This window comes from Lepidochelys kempii, chromosome 1 (assembly GCF_965140265.1).
Source record: "Lepidochelys kempii isolate rLepKem1 chromosome 1, rLepKem1.hap2, whole genome shotgun sequence".
Lineage (NCBI taxonomy): Eukaryota > Metazoa > Chordata > Testudines > Cheloniidae > Lepidochelys > Lepidochelys kempii.
Genome location: NC_133256.1, coordinates 262,810,914 through 262,826,293, shown reverse-complemented (window position 1 = coordinate 262,826,293; position 15,380 = coordinate 262,810,914). Strand labels below are relative to the sequence as shown.

The following is a 15,380-nucleotide window of genomic DNA, read 5'->3' as shown; positions in this document are numbered from 1 at the left end:
AAAGAAAAGGAGTACTAGTGGCACCTTAGAGACTAACCAATTTATTTGAGCATGAGCTTTCGTGAGCTACAGCTCACTTCATCGGATGCTGTAGCTCACGAAAGCTTATGCTCAAATAAATTGGTTAGTCTCTAAGGTGCCACTAGTACTCCTTTTCTAGATAGATCAGAGGCATTTCCCTTTAGGAAGATGTGAGAAGAAACACATCCTTCTCCGTGCTACACCTTGCTGCTTTAAAATAAAGTTTTTTTCTGAATTCTGCATGTTTGTAGTGACATTCAGACTTCACCCACACAATTTTTATTGTTAGACTTTTCCCTCCAGGGCCAGTGAGACATACACAGAGCTAACCCCTCCCAAACATCACTTCCTCAGCACCAGGAACAGGAGAAAATCCTGGATGTGAAAAAAAACGCAGATTTCACAATTTGTGTCTCTCTCCATTTTTTGCTGCATTTCAAAAATTCTAGACTTTTGTTAAAATAACTACAAAAAACATCGTAAGTTTTCTCTCTTTTTCTGTTGCCAAGAAACTGCCATCAAAATGTAAACAGATGGGCTGCTGCCCTATGTTATTAACCCAGCTTGGGAGAAAACTGCCTCCAGCCAAATGATTGGGAAAGGATAGTTTTGTGGTTAAGGTCTGCACATACCTGCAGACCTGGGTTCAATTCCTGGATTTGCTACAGGCTTCCTGTGTGACTTTGGGCAAGTCACTTAATCTCTGTCTCTTGGTTCCCCAACTATAAAAGGAGGGTAATGACCCTTCCTTGTGTGTCCTGCCTATTAAGACTGTAAGCCTTTTAGGGTAGGGACCATCTCTCACTCTGTGGATACAGTGCCTATCACAGTGATGCCCCACACTCAGCTGGCACCTATAGTATGCTGCTGCAAGGCAAATAACAAGCAACACTGGCAAAGACCTGCCCCTCCTCCACTCCATTCACCTCAAGGGGAAGTAGAATAACTCCCTTCTGCAGCTGAGCCTACCACAATATGGTGCGATCTTCAAAATGTAACTGGGAAAGCACAAATGTTATATTATTCAGGGCAAGCAGTTTATGTTCTGTTTTCCTTCTAAATTAAAAAAAAAATGAAAAAGCCCTTAGTGCAGTGTTAAGGTTGCACGGTTAACATTTACAAAAAGTCAGGAAAGGCAAGAGTTAATGCAACATTAACTCCCGCACATTGCACAACCGACCCATGGAGTAGGGCTGCTAATTCGCCGGGAGTCTCCAGGAATTAAAGATTAATCTTTAATTAAAGATTATGTCTTGTGATGAAACCTCCAGGAATACATCCAACCCAAACTGGCAGCCCTAATGAGGGCTTGCTTCTCCACTGCTTTGTGCAGTCACTTACACCCATGCAACACTAGTGTAAATGTGCTATCTCGCTGATTTGGATGTGGTTTATACTCACTTTACACAGATGTAAAATCACTGCTCAAAGGCATAAAGTAGGGGAAAATCAGGCCTTTGCTTTGACTATGGCTTTAACCACCTAAAATAAAGAACATAAGCAAAACAAACAGGGTGCGTACTACATATATGCCACATGGCCAAGTAACATTGCTCTCGCCTAGGAGCCTTCACTTGTATGTTTCTTGTGACTTTAAATTCTAACTCTGCAACCTTAATGTTGCATTAACCTAGTTTTTTCCCCTTACATTTAATTATACCTTGGTTAAATAACATTAGTTTGGGAAAGGGATTTTAACTGTCCCTTAAATGTTGATCCAAGATCTTTCCTTACTGAGCTTGGTCAGGAATTAGAAACTCTTCAATCTTTGATTAAAAAAGGTGGGATTAGTAGAGACCAGACTGTAGGAAAACAACCCCAGAACTGTCATGTTGCATGCTACTCTCCATCTGAATATGTTGTCTTGGGTAACATTTTTTGCTTGCTTTTTGCCTTATAATTGTCTTTAGAGTTTTAGATGCACTTTGTTTCTGGGCCTCTCGCCTCTTTTACTAATTACAGGATTTAGTTATGCTGACTCGGTATTTCATCAAGATTGGAAAAGGTGATCTAGCTATCTCCTTACATCGAGGAGGTTTCTATTACTTGCTCATGCTCAAAATAGGGAATGTCTTCACATTAATACAAGGGATATTACAAGTCCTGGAATGGAACACAAAGCTTTTCAAAAGCTAGTTGGGGACAACCAGTTGTTTGGTTGTTTGTTGTTTTGCAATAGGTATTAAAAAAGAAACACGAAATGAAGAGATTTCCAAAAGGTACAAGTGGCAGAAGTTAGGCACAAACAGCCATTCAATTTTTTATAGAAATTGGGTGTCTAACTCCTATTTGTGTCTTTGAAAATCTCCCAAGCTTCTAGTTCCCAAGCACTGTCTTAGAAATCAAACAGTATTTACACAGATTGATCTCCTAAAACATCTGAAACTCAGAGCACTAGGAAACAAGAATTTGGCCTGATCAATACCCATTCTGTGCAATGTATTTTATTTTGAGCTAAGCAGAAAGATTATGAATGGGCTGACAAAAATAATAAGCTGCTGGCTTGGATACTCAGGAGAGATTGAGTAGATAGACTCCTGCTGCTCCATCTATCATTGTCGAGGATGGTACTATTACCAGTGATCCCACTCCAATAAATCAGGTTTGGGAACAGTTTTATAGTAGTATCATACATCTATGGCTACTTAAGAGTCCAGTTAGAGGTGATGTGGTTTTAGATAAATGAACTCAAAATACTTAGGGAAGAGCAAGCAGTTGCACTTGATAACCCTACTACAAAAGAGAAATTACTATAACTATAGCTAGTCAGGGGGCAGTCTAGAAACACCTGAGGCAGCCTTGCAAAACTATCATGAAAATTTGCCACTTCTAACCATAAAATCTACTCTCCTGCCTTTATCACAATAACTGATGAGAATGAAAAAAACAAACCCTGAATGATATGTTGTTCGCCCATCCAAAATCACCTGTCCCCTCAATGGGAATAGAATGCTGTAGAACAGCCCAGAATTAAATGGTCTATCCATCAGATTAGCTCTTATTATGCTCTTATTAACGCAATATTAGATATATTTATGTGTTGTCAAAACAGGTTCTTCCTTCATACATCAGCAAAGCTCTGATTCTTGCAAACGTAGAGCCAAAGCCTACAAACACACACGTAGGAAAACTCATGAGTTAAGTACTGGTGTATGTCTCAAAGAGCCAAGGCGGGTGAGGTAATATCTTTTATCGGACCAAATTCTGCTCTTGAGACAAGCTGTGACATTGCACCCCACAATGCTTTATAGAAATATGCTTATGAGTGTGAATATGACATAACTGGAATATGTTTTATGCTAGATATGCTCTGTAACGTATCTTTGCAAAGTTTATGTTCTTTTGCATGTATTCACCCTATTCGTATGCATGTATCATTTTTATATCTGAAGTTATGAGCGTTGGCTCTATGGTTGTATTTAAAGTGTTTGCTGTAGAAAGCACCTAAGGCAGATTTGGTCAACATAGTGTAATGGGGTTATTCAAGTAATTGGGAGTACGTGGTTAACAATGGACCTTGATATACGCCAATCCACATCTGAGCTTTCCTGCGAATGTCCTGCAGAAAACTGAGTCATGCATGGACATCTGACTTGCCCATGTGACTCCAAAACTCCATTTTGTAGCTGGATTCTACACAGGGAGAGAGAGGGGTTTCCACCCACAAGAGAGAAATTATATAAGCCCCTGGGAAAACCCCTCCATTTTGTCTTCAGCTGGCTCAAGAGGTAGCCTTTCCCCCACAAAGGAGACTTGAAAGAAACTGGAACATAGGACAGTAACTACAGGGGTGTGGAAGATTGCTGGATCCAGACTAGAAGGAGGCTTATTGGAACATCTCTGAAGGTGAGATTTCATCTGTAATCATTGCTTTACTGTATTAGGCTTAGACTTGAATGTTTTATTTTATTTTACTTGGTAATTCACTTTGTTCTGTCTGTTATTACTTGGAATCACTTAAATCCTACATTTTGTATTTAATAAAATCACTTTTTACTTATTAAGCCAGAGTATGTATTAATATGGGGGGGGGGGAAGAACACAGCTGTGCATATCTCTCCATCAGTGTTATAGAGGGTGAACAATTTATGAGTTTACCCTGTATAAGCTTTATACAGGGTAAAACGGATTTATTTGGGGTTTGGACCCCATTGGGAGTTGGGTACCTGAGTGTTGGAGACAGGAACACTTCTTAAGCTGTTTTCAGCTAAGCCTGCAGCTTTTGGGTCTGTGTTTGTAGCAGGCAAGTGTGTCTGTCTCAAACTAGGCAAGGCACTGAAGTCCCAAGCTGGCAGGGAAAACAGGCTCAGAGGTAGTCTAGGCACATCACGTGGCAGTTCCAAAGGGGATTTCTGTGATCCAACCCGTCACACAAGCTTTCAAGCTTATGCAGCTTACCAGCTTGAAAAGAGACAGCTTGAAACCTTGTCCCTCTCACCAGCAGAAGTTGGTCCGATAAAAGATATTACCTCAGCCACCTTGGCTCTCTAAGATCCTGGGACCAACATCACTATAACTACACCGCATGCAATGATGTATGTGTTTGCAGGACTAGCATGAGTTACCTGTTTGCTCAAGCCAGTATGGTCAGGCCAGAGTGACTGGTCCTGTAGGTGCTTCCTATCTATATTGGGTTTTTTTCTAATGTGGACCTTCATATTTTGTCTCTATTACTATTACATTGCAAGCTGTTGTCCCAATACATGAGCATCAATCTGCTCAGCCTTCTGGCTGGTCAACTGCACAGAATGAGAGATTCGGCTAAAATATCTGCAGATTCTTTATCTCTATTAATCAAGAAAAAAAACTATTTGCTTCTGCAGAGTGGGATTTTGTTAGCGATGCTGAAGAGAATAAATGTTAGAGATGTTTTTTAATAAGACCAAATTGCTTCATGTAGCTCCTTCACATTTAATGGGGAGATAGTTTCAGGTTTCTAAATGTTTTTGGCTGCACAGCAAGATCCATGAAGTAACAAAGTTAGCTTCCAATTAATTCTTTGCAGTTGAGTCTGGGATAGAGAGCTGAGAACTGTAACACCTGAAGTACACAAAAGGAGATATAAACAATAAAAAAAAAAACCTTTGTCATTCAAATATGAGGCACTAGAAGAAATTAACAAGGTAAATCCAAATGGGGCTGGTTTTGTATCATCCAATAGAAACAATCTCCTTTTACATTTTATTTTCAGTTAACATCTTTTAAATGCATACTCTGTTATTAACAATATCACTCAGTTTTGAAGATCAGAGGAGCATAAAATGTGTCATTTTCAGCGTCCATGTAAAGCACAGATAAGGGCACCTCACGGGCACAAAAGAGGTTACATGACATTTTTTGATGAGATTAATTGTATTGTTCTCCTACAAGAAACGTGTTTAAAAGGTACAGAGAACATAAAAGAAAAGAGGGAGGACTGTGCAGTTTTAAAGTCAATTAAGGAGTTGATCAGTGTGTGCAATGAAGTGGGTTTTCCTGTAAATAAAAGCAAGTTTGTAATTTTATTCAGGTGAGTAGCCCCATATTATTCAATGGCAATACTCACATAAGTAAAGTTACACAGGAGTTTAAGAGTTTATGGGGCATATGATATAAAATGTTATAATGGAGTCATATCAACCCTTCATTATCCACACATACACTTAGATCAGGGGTTCTCAAACTGGGGGTCAGGATCCCTCAGGGGGTCACAAGGTTATTACATGGGGGGGTCGCAAGCTGTCAGCCTCCACCCCAAGCCCCGCTTAACACGATTATAAATGCTGGAGGCTAAGTATATAAAAAAACGTTATTAATTTATAAGGAGGGGTTGCACTCTGAGGCTTGCTATATGAAAGGGGTCACCGGTACAAAAGTTTGAGAACCACTGACTTAGGTAATGGAAAGCCAAACAGTTCTTTATTAAAAGAGGGATCAGTGGCTAAGTAAAGGTACTGTGACATGATCTGTATCCCAAACATATACACAGGCCAAGGTTTTCAACCTAAAATCAGGCTCTTCAATCAGTGACAAAGCACCTTAATGGCCTGCTTTTCAAAAGGGCTGAGCAATCAAAAGCTCCCACTGCCTGCTCAGATCCTTTGATCAAGTCAGGAAATTCTAAGTTGCAATTTAAAAAGTCATGATTTTTTAAATGTTGCAAAGAATGGGAAAACAGAGTTTAGATACTTTTGCTTGTGAAGTAAGGCGCTATTCAATTGGAGTAAACTCACTGAAGTCAATGGGATTACTCATGGGATAATGTTCTGTTTAGTTTGCATAAGGGCATCAAAATCTGACCCCTAGGAAGTCTATGGAGGCAAAGCCGGTGGATTCCATAACTCTCAGTCTTTAGTCACAAGCTCCCTTCACTGCTTGATGTTAGGAAGGTGCTTATACATTTTGTGAACTCCTCAATCTTCTACCGTATGCTGCTGCAATCTGGAGCGTGATCACATCAGGTTTATTATTAGCCGCTATACATTCTAGAATTCATCAGCTGTGGGTTCACATCACTGTAGCGCACCTGTCGCCTTGAGCCAGAGAGGACAGTTCTTACACTGCATGCAATTCATACGCAAGAATCCCCAAATAAACCCTAGAATTTAGAAACTCAACCCCTCCATTCCCCATGTGGTTAGGTAAGAATAAACGTGTGCATATACAGGTTCCTTTTGTAGGGGAGAACCTTTTAAAGGTAGCACCTGCTCTTTAACAGTTCTTCATATTCATTCCTGCCTATTGTTTTCATGTCTTAAAAGCAAAACCTCAACTTTACAAATATAACTTTGTCTACCTATTTCTTTTTGGTCCATCTCCCCTTCAGGAATTATGCTCCAATGTCTTACTCTAGCCAACTGTTACTTTATTTATAGCTTTTCCTCTCTTCTGCAACAATAAGCTACCCACCTATTCTTTTTCCTAAACCAGCCAACTGTTCTGACAGTAAAGGGCCTGATCAACTTTCACTGAAGTCCAAAGCTCTTCTTTAACTTCAGTGGGAGAAGGATCAGGACCTTAAACTTCCCCTCCCCCTGAAAAACTTTCATCTCAAGAGGATCACCTTAACATAAAACACCTTGACTGGCCAGAGTCTGACTTCCATCTGAACAGCTTCTCCTCTGGCTTTCAGGATGAAGCTGTTCCTTTTAGTAAGCACCCTTGGGCATTCATGCTCAGAGACGTTATAAGAATGTTGCTCTTAGTTTGAGTTAGCTGAAATTATAGACACACCCTGTGTAGTATGTGTGTCTGTCCACCTGTCTCCTACTTTCCGACATCTGTTTGGCAGGACTATTGAGAGCTAAAGTGTTGGTTTGATATGTACCGGTTAAAGAAATTACAGTGTTCATAGAACTAGTTACACCCTTACACACACCTGAATGCCAAGGGTTGCAAAAGTGTCTACCGAAAATTAGACACCCAAATCCGTATGTACAAGAAAGCTGGGCCAAGGAGCTTGTGCTCACTTCAGTGGGAGCTGTTGTGTGTGCACAGCTCTTCTGAAAGTCAGATGCCTAAATAGGAGGTACCAACTGTTGAGAATCTTTACCCCTCTGTACACATTTAGGCCAATACAGATTTCACTGTCATGTCCGATTTTGACCCCTTCATAGGCTAGTTTCAGAGAAAGCATATTATAAACACTTAATAGTCACAAGATTATATCATACACTATCCAGTGATTAATTGCAACAGGTCAGTAGCTGACAATGAAGAGCACCATCTCCTAGTCAGAAAGCTGTGAAAATAATCTTGGCTCTTCCTCTGGAGCAAGTTTCTGAACCAGATTATTGGCATGCTGTTCCCTTGTGCGCTAATAGGAAATAGAGATGATACTATCTTCACTGCACAGCGCCTCAGCAGCAGCAATCTAGCCCCTTTATACTCTTTTCCAGAACGGAACAGATAAAAGCATCAGTGTAGCATGGAATTAAGCTATCATAACACCCCATCAGAGTGGAAAAGCCACTTGTTATAAAGACTGTGGTCGGCAATAGGCATCTCTCTCCTGTTTCAGAGGAGCATAACAGGCTGCCAGTGAATGCACGCAACACTCACCTGTTAGCGAGTGCTGATCTCGCAAACTCCTTTGTGCAGCTGGCTCATTTCCCCACCTGAGAATAAGGGAGTCTAGGAAACAGGAAGAGCACTAAAACTTGAGACAGTCAGATCCTAAAGCAAGGGGATCCTAGGAGGAGATAAGCCTGGGCAGAAGGTTTTGTTGGGCAGGGTTCATGTTGTATTATTTTTAAATTATATTTTTGTTAATAACTGAGACCCCGGGAAGGGTGGCACTTCCCCATCCCCTTCCTTTTTGACTCTGCGAGCCTGTGGTTTTGTTTGGAACAGGGCAAGAACTCCCCACCTACATACAACAAGCTGGAGAAGACATCAGCCTCAGCCTACACCTTTGCAAGCCAGTGGCTCACTCCTTCACAAACCAGACTTCGTTGCGTCGCCAGTATGGTTTCATGGGGGGGTCGTAGCCATTACACAAGTAGAAGTCCTTGTGGTAGGCTGCCTCGCTCCCCAGGGCAGAGCGCAGCTTGGCGGCATAATTCACATAATCCTCTTCTTTGGCATAACCACCAAACTGCCTGCAAAGGAGCCAAACATGGAGACACTGAGTGAGACAACCCTGAAATATGATGACAAAGGGGAAAAAGGGAACAAGATGCTAAAAACACATAGAGATGTAGATCCGTGCTGCGGCTTTTTCCTGAGCTATCCTGTCTGAATCTAATGCAGTCAAAATGTGTTGGCTTGAGAGCCCCAAAGACTAGGCAGCTTTAGTCATCCACAGATATATAAAGCATGGACATCACCTGTACTAGCTCCCCACGTCCTGCCCCACGTCTCAACCCCAAGCTGAAAGGACAGCTTCTTGTAGTGAAGGGATGGGTATCTTCAAGCCCACTAAATTCTTGGCCTTTGTGCTAAGCCTGCCAATACAGATGTTAATTGTGGGGCAAACACCTGCCTGCTGGAAACTGCACTATGAGCAGAAGCCGAATGCTAGCTAGTTCAAGTAAGAGAGGGATAAAAAACAACAAAGGGCTGCTACTGATTCCTGCAGGAACAGCCAACAGCATGCAGCTCATCTTTGTTGGCAATGCAGCCTGTCCCCATGGAGGCAACCAAACACAAAAGCTGGATCGTGGCAGCATTCAGGCAAACAGCAGGAGCCTGCAGATTGCAAAGGGAAAGGCCAGGCCAGACAGAAACATCTCACCAAGGGGGAACGGATTTGAATCCAGCATAAGTGTATGTAGCAATCAAAGGAAAATACCCAATGGCTGTTCAATTCTGAATGACAATTGATGGTTTGATTCTAATTTCTAGAGGACACGTGTCCACATTACCATGTGGCACTAACTGACCCCTGGGTTAGACAGCTGGTGGGCCATGACCACTATTTATCAATCTGCTCCTAACTCTCTCATTGTTACTGGCGTACCCTCTTACGGTCTATAGCCAACATCTGTATCAGCAATAATTTCAACAGAAATCTGCCGAAGGACCTCCAGACTGATAGGAGAGACAGAGGAGTGTTCTGCTCCTTGAAAACTAACCACAAAGGAAACGGGAGAGGAGAAAACCCTAATGTATTTATTTTTAAATTATATTTACTCCTTTGTGCCTATTTCCAGCCCCTGCCTCCCTAAAAGAGACGTCCCGCCTGAAATGCCATTCATAAGTGGCAGCCCAATCACAGCAGCTGAACAAAACAATGGTTTTCCTTGGCACAACAGTGACACCCCAGTGGCCAGTTAGGCCGACAGAGTGTTATTTCCAAGGGGTTCACAACCCAGTTTCTTAGCTGAAAGTGGCAGCTGGAATTTATTCAGGTTTTCTCTCTTCAGTTTACAGGAGCTGCCTTATAGGAAGTGATGAGGAACCTATTCTGAAAACATTGCTTTTGTTAGCAACAGGTTTAGGACCCTGGCATGACCCAGGTAGTGCCTGAAAGTTGTTCTTATCTGACAGCAATTTACTGACTTAGGTTAAATAAGTTGATGATCTCAGTCCAATTCCTAATAGGCAGGTATTCACTCCTCCCGTATTCACACAAATTATCACCACTATCAGAGGGGTAGCTGTGTTAGTCTGGATCTGTAAGAGCGGCGAAGAGTCCTGTGGCACTTTATAGACTAGCAGATGTATTGGAGTATAAGCTTTCGTGGGTGTCATGCATCCGACGAAGCAGGTATTCACCCACGAAAGCTTATGCTCCCATATGTCTTTAGTCTACAAGGTGCCACAGGACTCTTTGCCGCTATCACCACTATTGCACTAATATGCCACTTTAAGAGCATAAGAGTTGCCAGACTGGGTCAGACCAGTGACCCATCTAGCCCAGTATCCTGTTTCCAACAGTGTCAGTACCACAGCTTCAGGTGGAGTGTACGGAACAGGACTATTTTGGAGAAATCCACCCATCTTCCCCTCCTGGCTTTGGCAGTCAGAGGTATAGGGTTGCTCTGAGCATGGGCCTCATAGACTCAGACGTTAAGGTAGGAAGGACCACTGTGATCTCTAGACTTGTGTCCCTGACCATCTTGGCTAATAGGTTAATCAGTGGCTATCCTCCAAGTACTTATCTAATTCTTTTTTGAACCCAGTTATACTTTTGGCCATTACGATATCCCCTGGCAATAAGTTCCACAGGTTAATTGTGCATCACATGAAAAAGTACTCCTTGTTTGTATTAAGCCTGCTGCTGCCATCAAGTTCATCTGGTGGCTTCTGGTTTTTGTATTGTGGGCAAGGGTAAATAACTCTTCTCTATTCACTTTCTCCACACCGATCATGATTTTATAGACCTCTATCATGTCTCTCCTTAATCATCTCTTTGATAAGCTCAACAGCCCCAATCTTTTTAGTTTCTCCTTGTATGGAAGCCGTTCCATACCCGTAATCATCTTTATTGCCTTTCTCTACATCTTTTCCAGTGCCACAATATCCTGTTTGAGACGGGGCAACCAGAACTGCACACAGTATTCAAGTTGTGGGCTCACCTTGGATTTACATAATGGTATCATGATATTTTCTGTCTAATTTTCTATCACTTTTCTAATAGTTCCTAACGTTGTTAGCCTTTTTGACTGCTGATGCGCATTGAGCTAAAGGTTTCACTATCTGTGATGACTCCAAAATCTCTTTCTTGAGTAGTAACGGCTAATTTAGACCCCATCATTATATATGTGTAGTTGGGATTATTTTTTCCAATGTACATTACTTTGCACTCATCAATGTTGCATTTCCATCTGCCATTCTGTTGCCCTGTCACTCAGTTTTGTGAAATCCCTTTGTAACTTTTCAGTCAACTTTGGACTTAACTATCTTGATTAATTTTGTATCACCTCCAAACTTTGCTACTTGACTGTTCACTCCCTTTGTCATCAGTCTCATCCCCACTTCACTGGTGTGAAAAAGAAACTTGCACTGATAGTGTCCGTGTTACATACAGAGACCACTCTCATCTCCAGGACTGCAAGCTGCCATCTTTCACAGACACTACATTTGCTTTGAAAGTTAAAAGAATTCCGTTTGCTTTGTGCTGAAACATGAACAACGTTAAGGGGGAAGCTTTTTTGTTATGTGTAGTAGGCTCCCTCAATCTTCCACTGTGGCACACAAATCTATAACCAATGATGAGTCAGCTGGCAAACATAACTATATTCTTTAGAGCACCCTGTTCTTTAGGGCATCCAAACCCCAACACTTTCCAGCTGCCTGGGAACACTGAGATCTGCCCCTTACGTGGAGTAAATGGTGATTCCTTCTCGCTCTTCAATCTGAATGCTCTCATCACCAGGACGGGGAGGGCTGTCCTGATATTGGCTCGGAATCCGGAGTGAGACCTTCACTTTCTGCTGTAAAGAGCCGTCCTCACCAGGAAAGGCAGTGATGGAAACTGGCGCAGTCATGCCCATCCCAACCCCTAAGGCAGATACAGACAGAGGTATTACAAGCAGAGTCCAAGCCCTTGAGAAACTAAGCATTAGGGGCCGGATTTTCAGAGATGCTGAACATTCACAACTCAGAGTGAAATCAGCAGGAGCTGCCGGGGCTCAGCACCTCTGAAAATCAAACCCTAACAGCACAGGAGTTTCAATAATGAGACAGACCAGCGACCGATCTGGGTCAGGATCCTGTGTCCTTCAGTAGCCAGTGACAGATGCTTTATGGATAGTTAAAAATTCTGTGATGAACTCAACTGTGGGAAATTTCTCACTGACTCCACCTGGTAATCAGTGTAGGCCCTGAAGCATGAAGCAGCCTACGAGCCTCAGCTGGGGCAGCACAAAACACTCCCTGCGGGAGCCAATGACTCAGAACTCTGAGCTGTTCTAGCTCCGTCCAGGACTGTGTGTGATCCCACCCCAACATGGTAAGCTATTAATTTGTTGTTCTCAGAAGGTATATCCAGCACATTATGACTACAACTCGCACAGGAGATGATTGTTTTTCCTTCTCTCCAGGCTGTCACTGGTTGTGAAACCTCAAATCACTCAAAGAGAAGCAGCAGAATAACAACAACGATCTAGCTGTCATACAGCACTTTTCATCAGTAGATCTCAAAGCTCAGGGTCATTATCCCCATCTTACAGACAGGGATGCTGGGGCACAGAGAGGTGAAGTGACTTACCCAAGGTCATGCAGCAGGCCAGTGGTCAAGCTAGGGATAGAACCCAGCTCTCCTGAGTCCCAGTCCAGTGCTCTGTCCTGGCAGTGCTCTCTTACCTGTTCATACACTTAGCTGCAGTACTTCTCATTTCAGTGCTATGGATTATGGCTAGAGGTACCTTCCCTCATCACCACACTTACTAACTTTGTGCTGGTGCAATTGCTGTTCTTTCCAGAACTGCAACCTGCTTCCTCTTCCATTCATTCCCCCTCTTCCTGCCATGTGCTACTGGAGTCTGTACACCTGCCTTCCTCAGACATCTGGGAAAGATGCAGGAGCATTTTTAGGTGACTTGTAATTACTCTGTGACCCTCCCCCCACACTCTTGTTGTGGGATATTACTGAAGCACCTTGCTTAGTACGATGAAAATTGGAAATTAATGTACGTACTTACATAAAGCAAGTTTATTATTTATTACACTTTATTATTAATTAGACTAGCCTGTGCAATTACACTAGCTAAGATAAAAGCTACAAAGGTAATCTCTGCCATCACCACATAAAAGGGTGGGTCCCCCGCACATACAGTGAGTTAAGGCACAAAACCCACACACCATATGCCTACATGCTGGGAGTTCCCCTAAGAAACCACTTAGAATGTCCTTTAGAAAATACAATTACAAATCCTTCCCACAGACAAGATGAAACTAGAAGTTGAACAAAGGAGGTCTGCAAAGTTTCTGACCCTTATCATTGGTTCCTCCCACGTATTTCAGAAGCTTGAGCACCGCTTCCTTGGAGGCCTCATCAAATTGTTTCCCAGCTACCTCCACTGTAGCAAATTTCCCACCTTCGCATGCCCTTTCTTCATAGGTTACCTCCTCCTGGAAAGAGAACACAGGCAGATAACACATTCACCTGAGAGATGCAACGCTTCTCACCTCAAGGAAATTGCCTCTCTGGGGGAAATTAGATCCTAGGAACATACACTGCCCCCCACCCCTCTCCACATAACCCCCCTATGCAAAGACCAGTTTCAATGTTAGGTGGAGAGAGACTGACCATGGAGTTGTCAGTCTCTCTCCTGAGTGGAAACACTTCCTGCCTCTCTCCTGGTGGCCTACTTAGCAGCGTGTAACAAACAGCTCAGATGTCATCATGTCTTTGCAACAGAGCAGATCTCAATGTGGGGTTAACCACCATTTGTGGTACCAATGATGATGGGGGCAGGGAAAACAAAATGGAGATAGAACAGGACAACGTAACCTAGACTTGAAAGGCACGGGCGAATTAAACGTGCTAGGTCACCTTGCTCCCGTTGGAGCAGCCCTGCAAGTGAAGGCTCCCCTATCCACCCTGCACCCCTGGGAAGCACCATCATCATCTAAATGCAGATCAAATCAGTTACACACAGCAGCAAGCCTTAACAGATCACATTGGAGTTCTTTTGGAACAATGAGCAAGTTGGATTCTGAACAAGGAAAGACCTGAGCAGACCAGCTACTTTCACATTACTATCCACTGAGGACTCAACGCCCTGCTGATTCTCTGGTGTGCATAAGATATTAAGAGAGGAGTGGTAGAACTTGATAGGCAAGTGTGTGTATGCATGAGTGCGCACATGTGTTTTGGGGGTGGGGGGGTGGAACAGGGAAAACCAGAACACTCTCTCCTTGCATGGATACAGTTCACAGCAATGGATATCAGCCAGAAAGAGGGTCACAATGTAAGGCCATAGTTTCTCAGCGTTTGCTACATTAGCTTAATCCTCTGAAGCCCTGTTTGACAAGAGTGCACCCCGTGCAGAGATAAGGCAGGCAGGCAGGCCTCCACGCCCAAAACACTGGAAGCAGGCGCTATCTGCAACTTGGCCAGTTGTGCAATGGCAGTGACATAATTCCTTTAAAAAGGAAGGAGAAATAAGTCACCTCCTGGACGTCTGTGCAGGGTGATTGGTGCTGGGGCTGCACACCCAGGGGGAAAAGGCCCATACTGACAACACCAACAAGCGGGACTACTGGAGGCTTAGGCGTGAGCAAACTTGGGGTGAAAGAAAAGGACCCCGACTCACTGCCCGCAGCTTCTTTGTGTGTGTCAACCCCCAGGAACTGGATGATTAGGGGAAGGAGGGGCACACGCTTCCCTGCTAGGCAGCTTACACGGAGGGCAGAGGCGTCCGGGGGGCTGGGGGGGGAGAAGGCGCATCCCCGTGTAACACCCCAACCCAGTCACCCTGCCCCCAAACTCCGGGGCAGATCTCTGGGAGGGGGCGGGGGCAATTCCTCCCGGGCAGCCCGCTCCTACCTTCTCCCCTCTGCTCAGCACCTGGCAGGGCCACCCCTCCACCGACCCGAACAGGGAGTTCCTGATCATCCCAAACATGCTGCCGGGGTAGCGCGCCGTCCCCCCCCGCCGCCGCGCCAGGCCGCGCCGCGCCTGCAGCGGCTCCTCCTCCCCGCGGGGCCCCGCCCCGGCAGCCGTCACCTGCCCGCTCCCCCGCTTGCTGGCCTGCGTGGGGGCTGGGGGGGAGGGGGTGCACCCGACGAGTCCGAGCAGAGGGGCCCTTTCAGGGGCCCTCCCACGCCCGGGCTTCCGCGGGGGCGGCCCTCAGCGGGGAGCGGGCTGATCCTGGGTGACTGGCCCACGTGCCTTGGGTCTCGGGCACCGGAAAGGCCAGAGCCGGGCGCTGAGCCCCGTCCCCTGCGCTTTCAGCCCGCGTGCGCCCGCCGCCCGGGGGCCCGGCATC

At 44.3% G+C, this 15,380-nt stretch overlaps 1 protein-coding gene across 2 annotated transcripts; it reads right to left on the bottom strand.

Annotated features, from left to right (window-relative positions):
* Positions 1 to 463: 463 nt before the first annotated feature.
* HEBP1 (heme binding protein 1) lies at positions 464 to 15,096 on the bottom strand. Of its 2 annotated transcripts, XR_012156681.1 has the most exons (5): positions 14,939 to 15,096; positions 13,380 to 13,518; positions 11,767 to 11,947; positions 8,062 to 8,600; positions 464 to 5,061 (listed from the first exon to the last, which is right to left on the bottom strand). XR_012156681.1 is itself a non-coding variant. In XM_073327323.1 (4 exons), the coding sequence occupies exons 1-4, from the start codon at positions 15,014 to 15,016 to the stop codon at positions 8,429 to 8,431; spliced, it is 570 nt and encodes a 189-aa protein (XP_073183424.1). In that variant the 5' UTR covers positions 15,017 to 15,096; the 3' UTR covers positions 5,150 to 8,428. The 2 variants fall into 2 exon arrangements, 1 of the variants encoding a protein (XP_073183424.1); XM_073327323.1 differs by lacking the exon at positions 464 to 5,061 and having other exon boundaries at positions 5,150 to 8,600.
* Between the last annotated feature and the right edge of the window lie 284 nt (positions 15,097 to 15,380).

Bases quoted from the DNA above. Each gene is read 5' to 3' on its own strand.
- HEBP1 (XM_073327323.1), bottom strand. From the start codon at position 15,016: ATGTTTGGGATGATCAGGAACTCCCTGTTCGGGTCGGTGGAGGGGTGG. The intron at 11,948-13,379 runs GTCAGAAACTTT...TATCTGCCTTAG, and splicing joins GGGAGGAACCAATGATAAGG to GGGTTGGGATGGGCATGACT. The intron at 8,601-11,766 runs GTAAGGGGCAGA...GCTCCTTTGCAG, and splicing joins GGAATCACCATTTACTCCAC to GCAGTTTGGTGGTTATGCCA.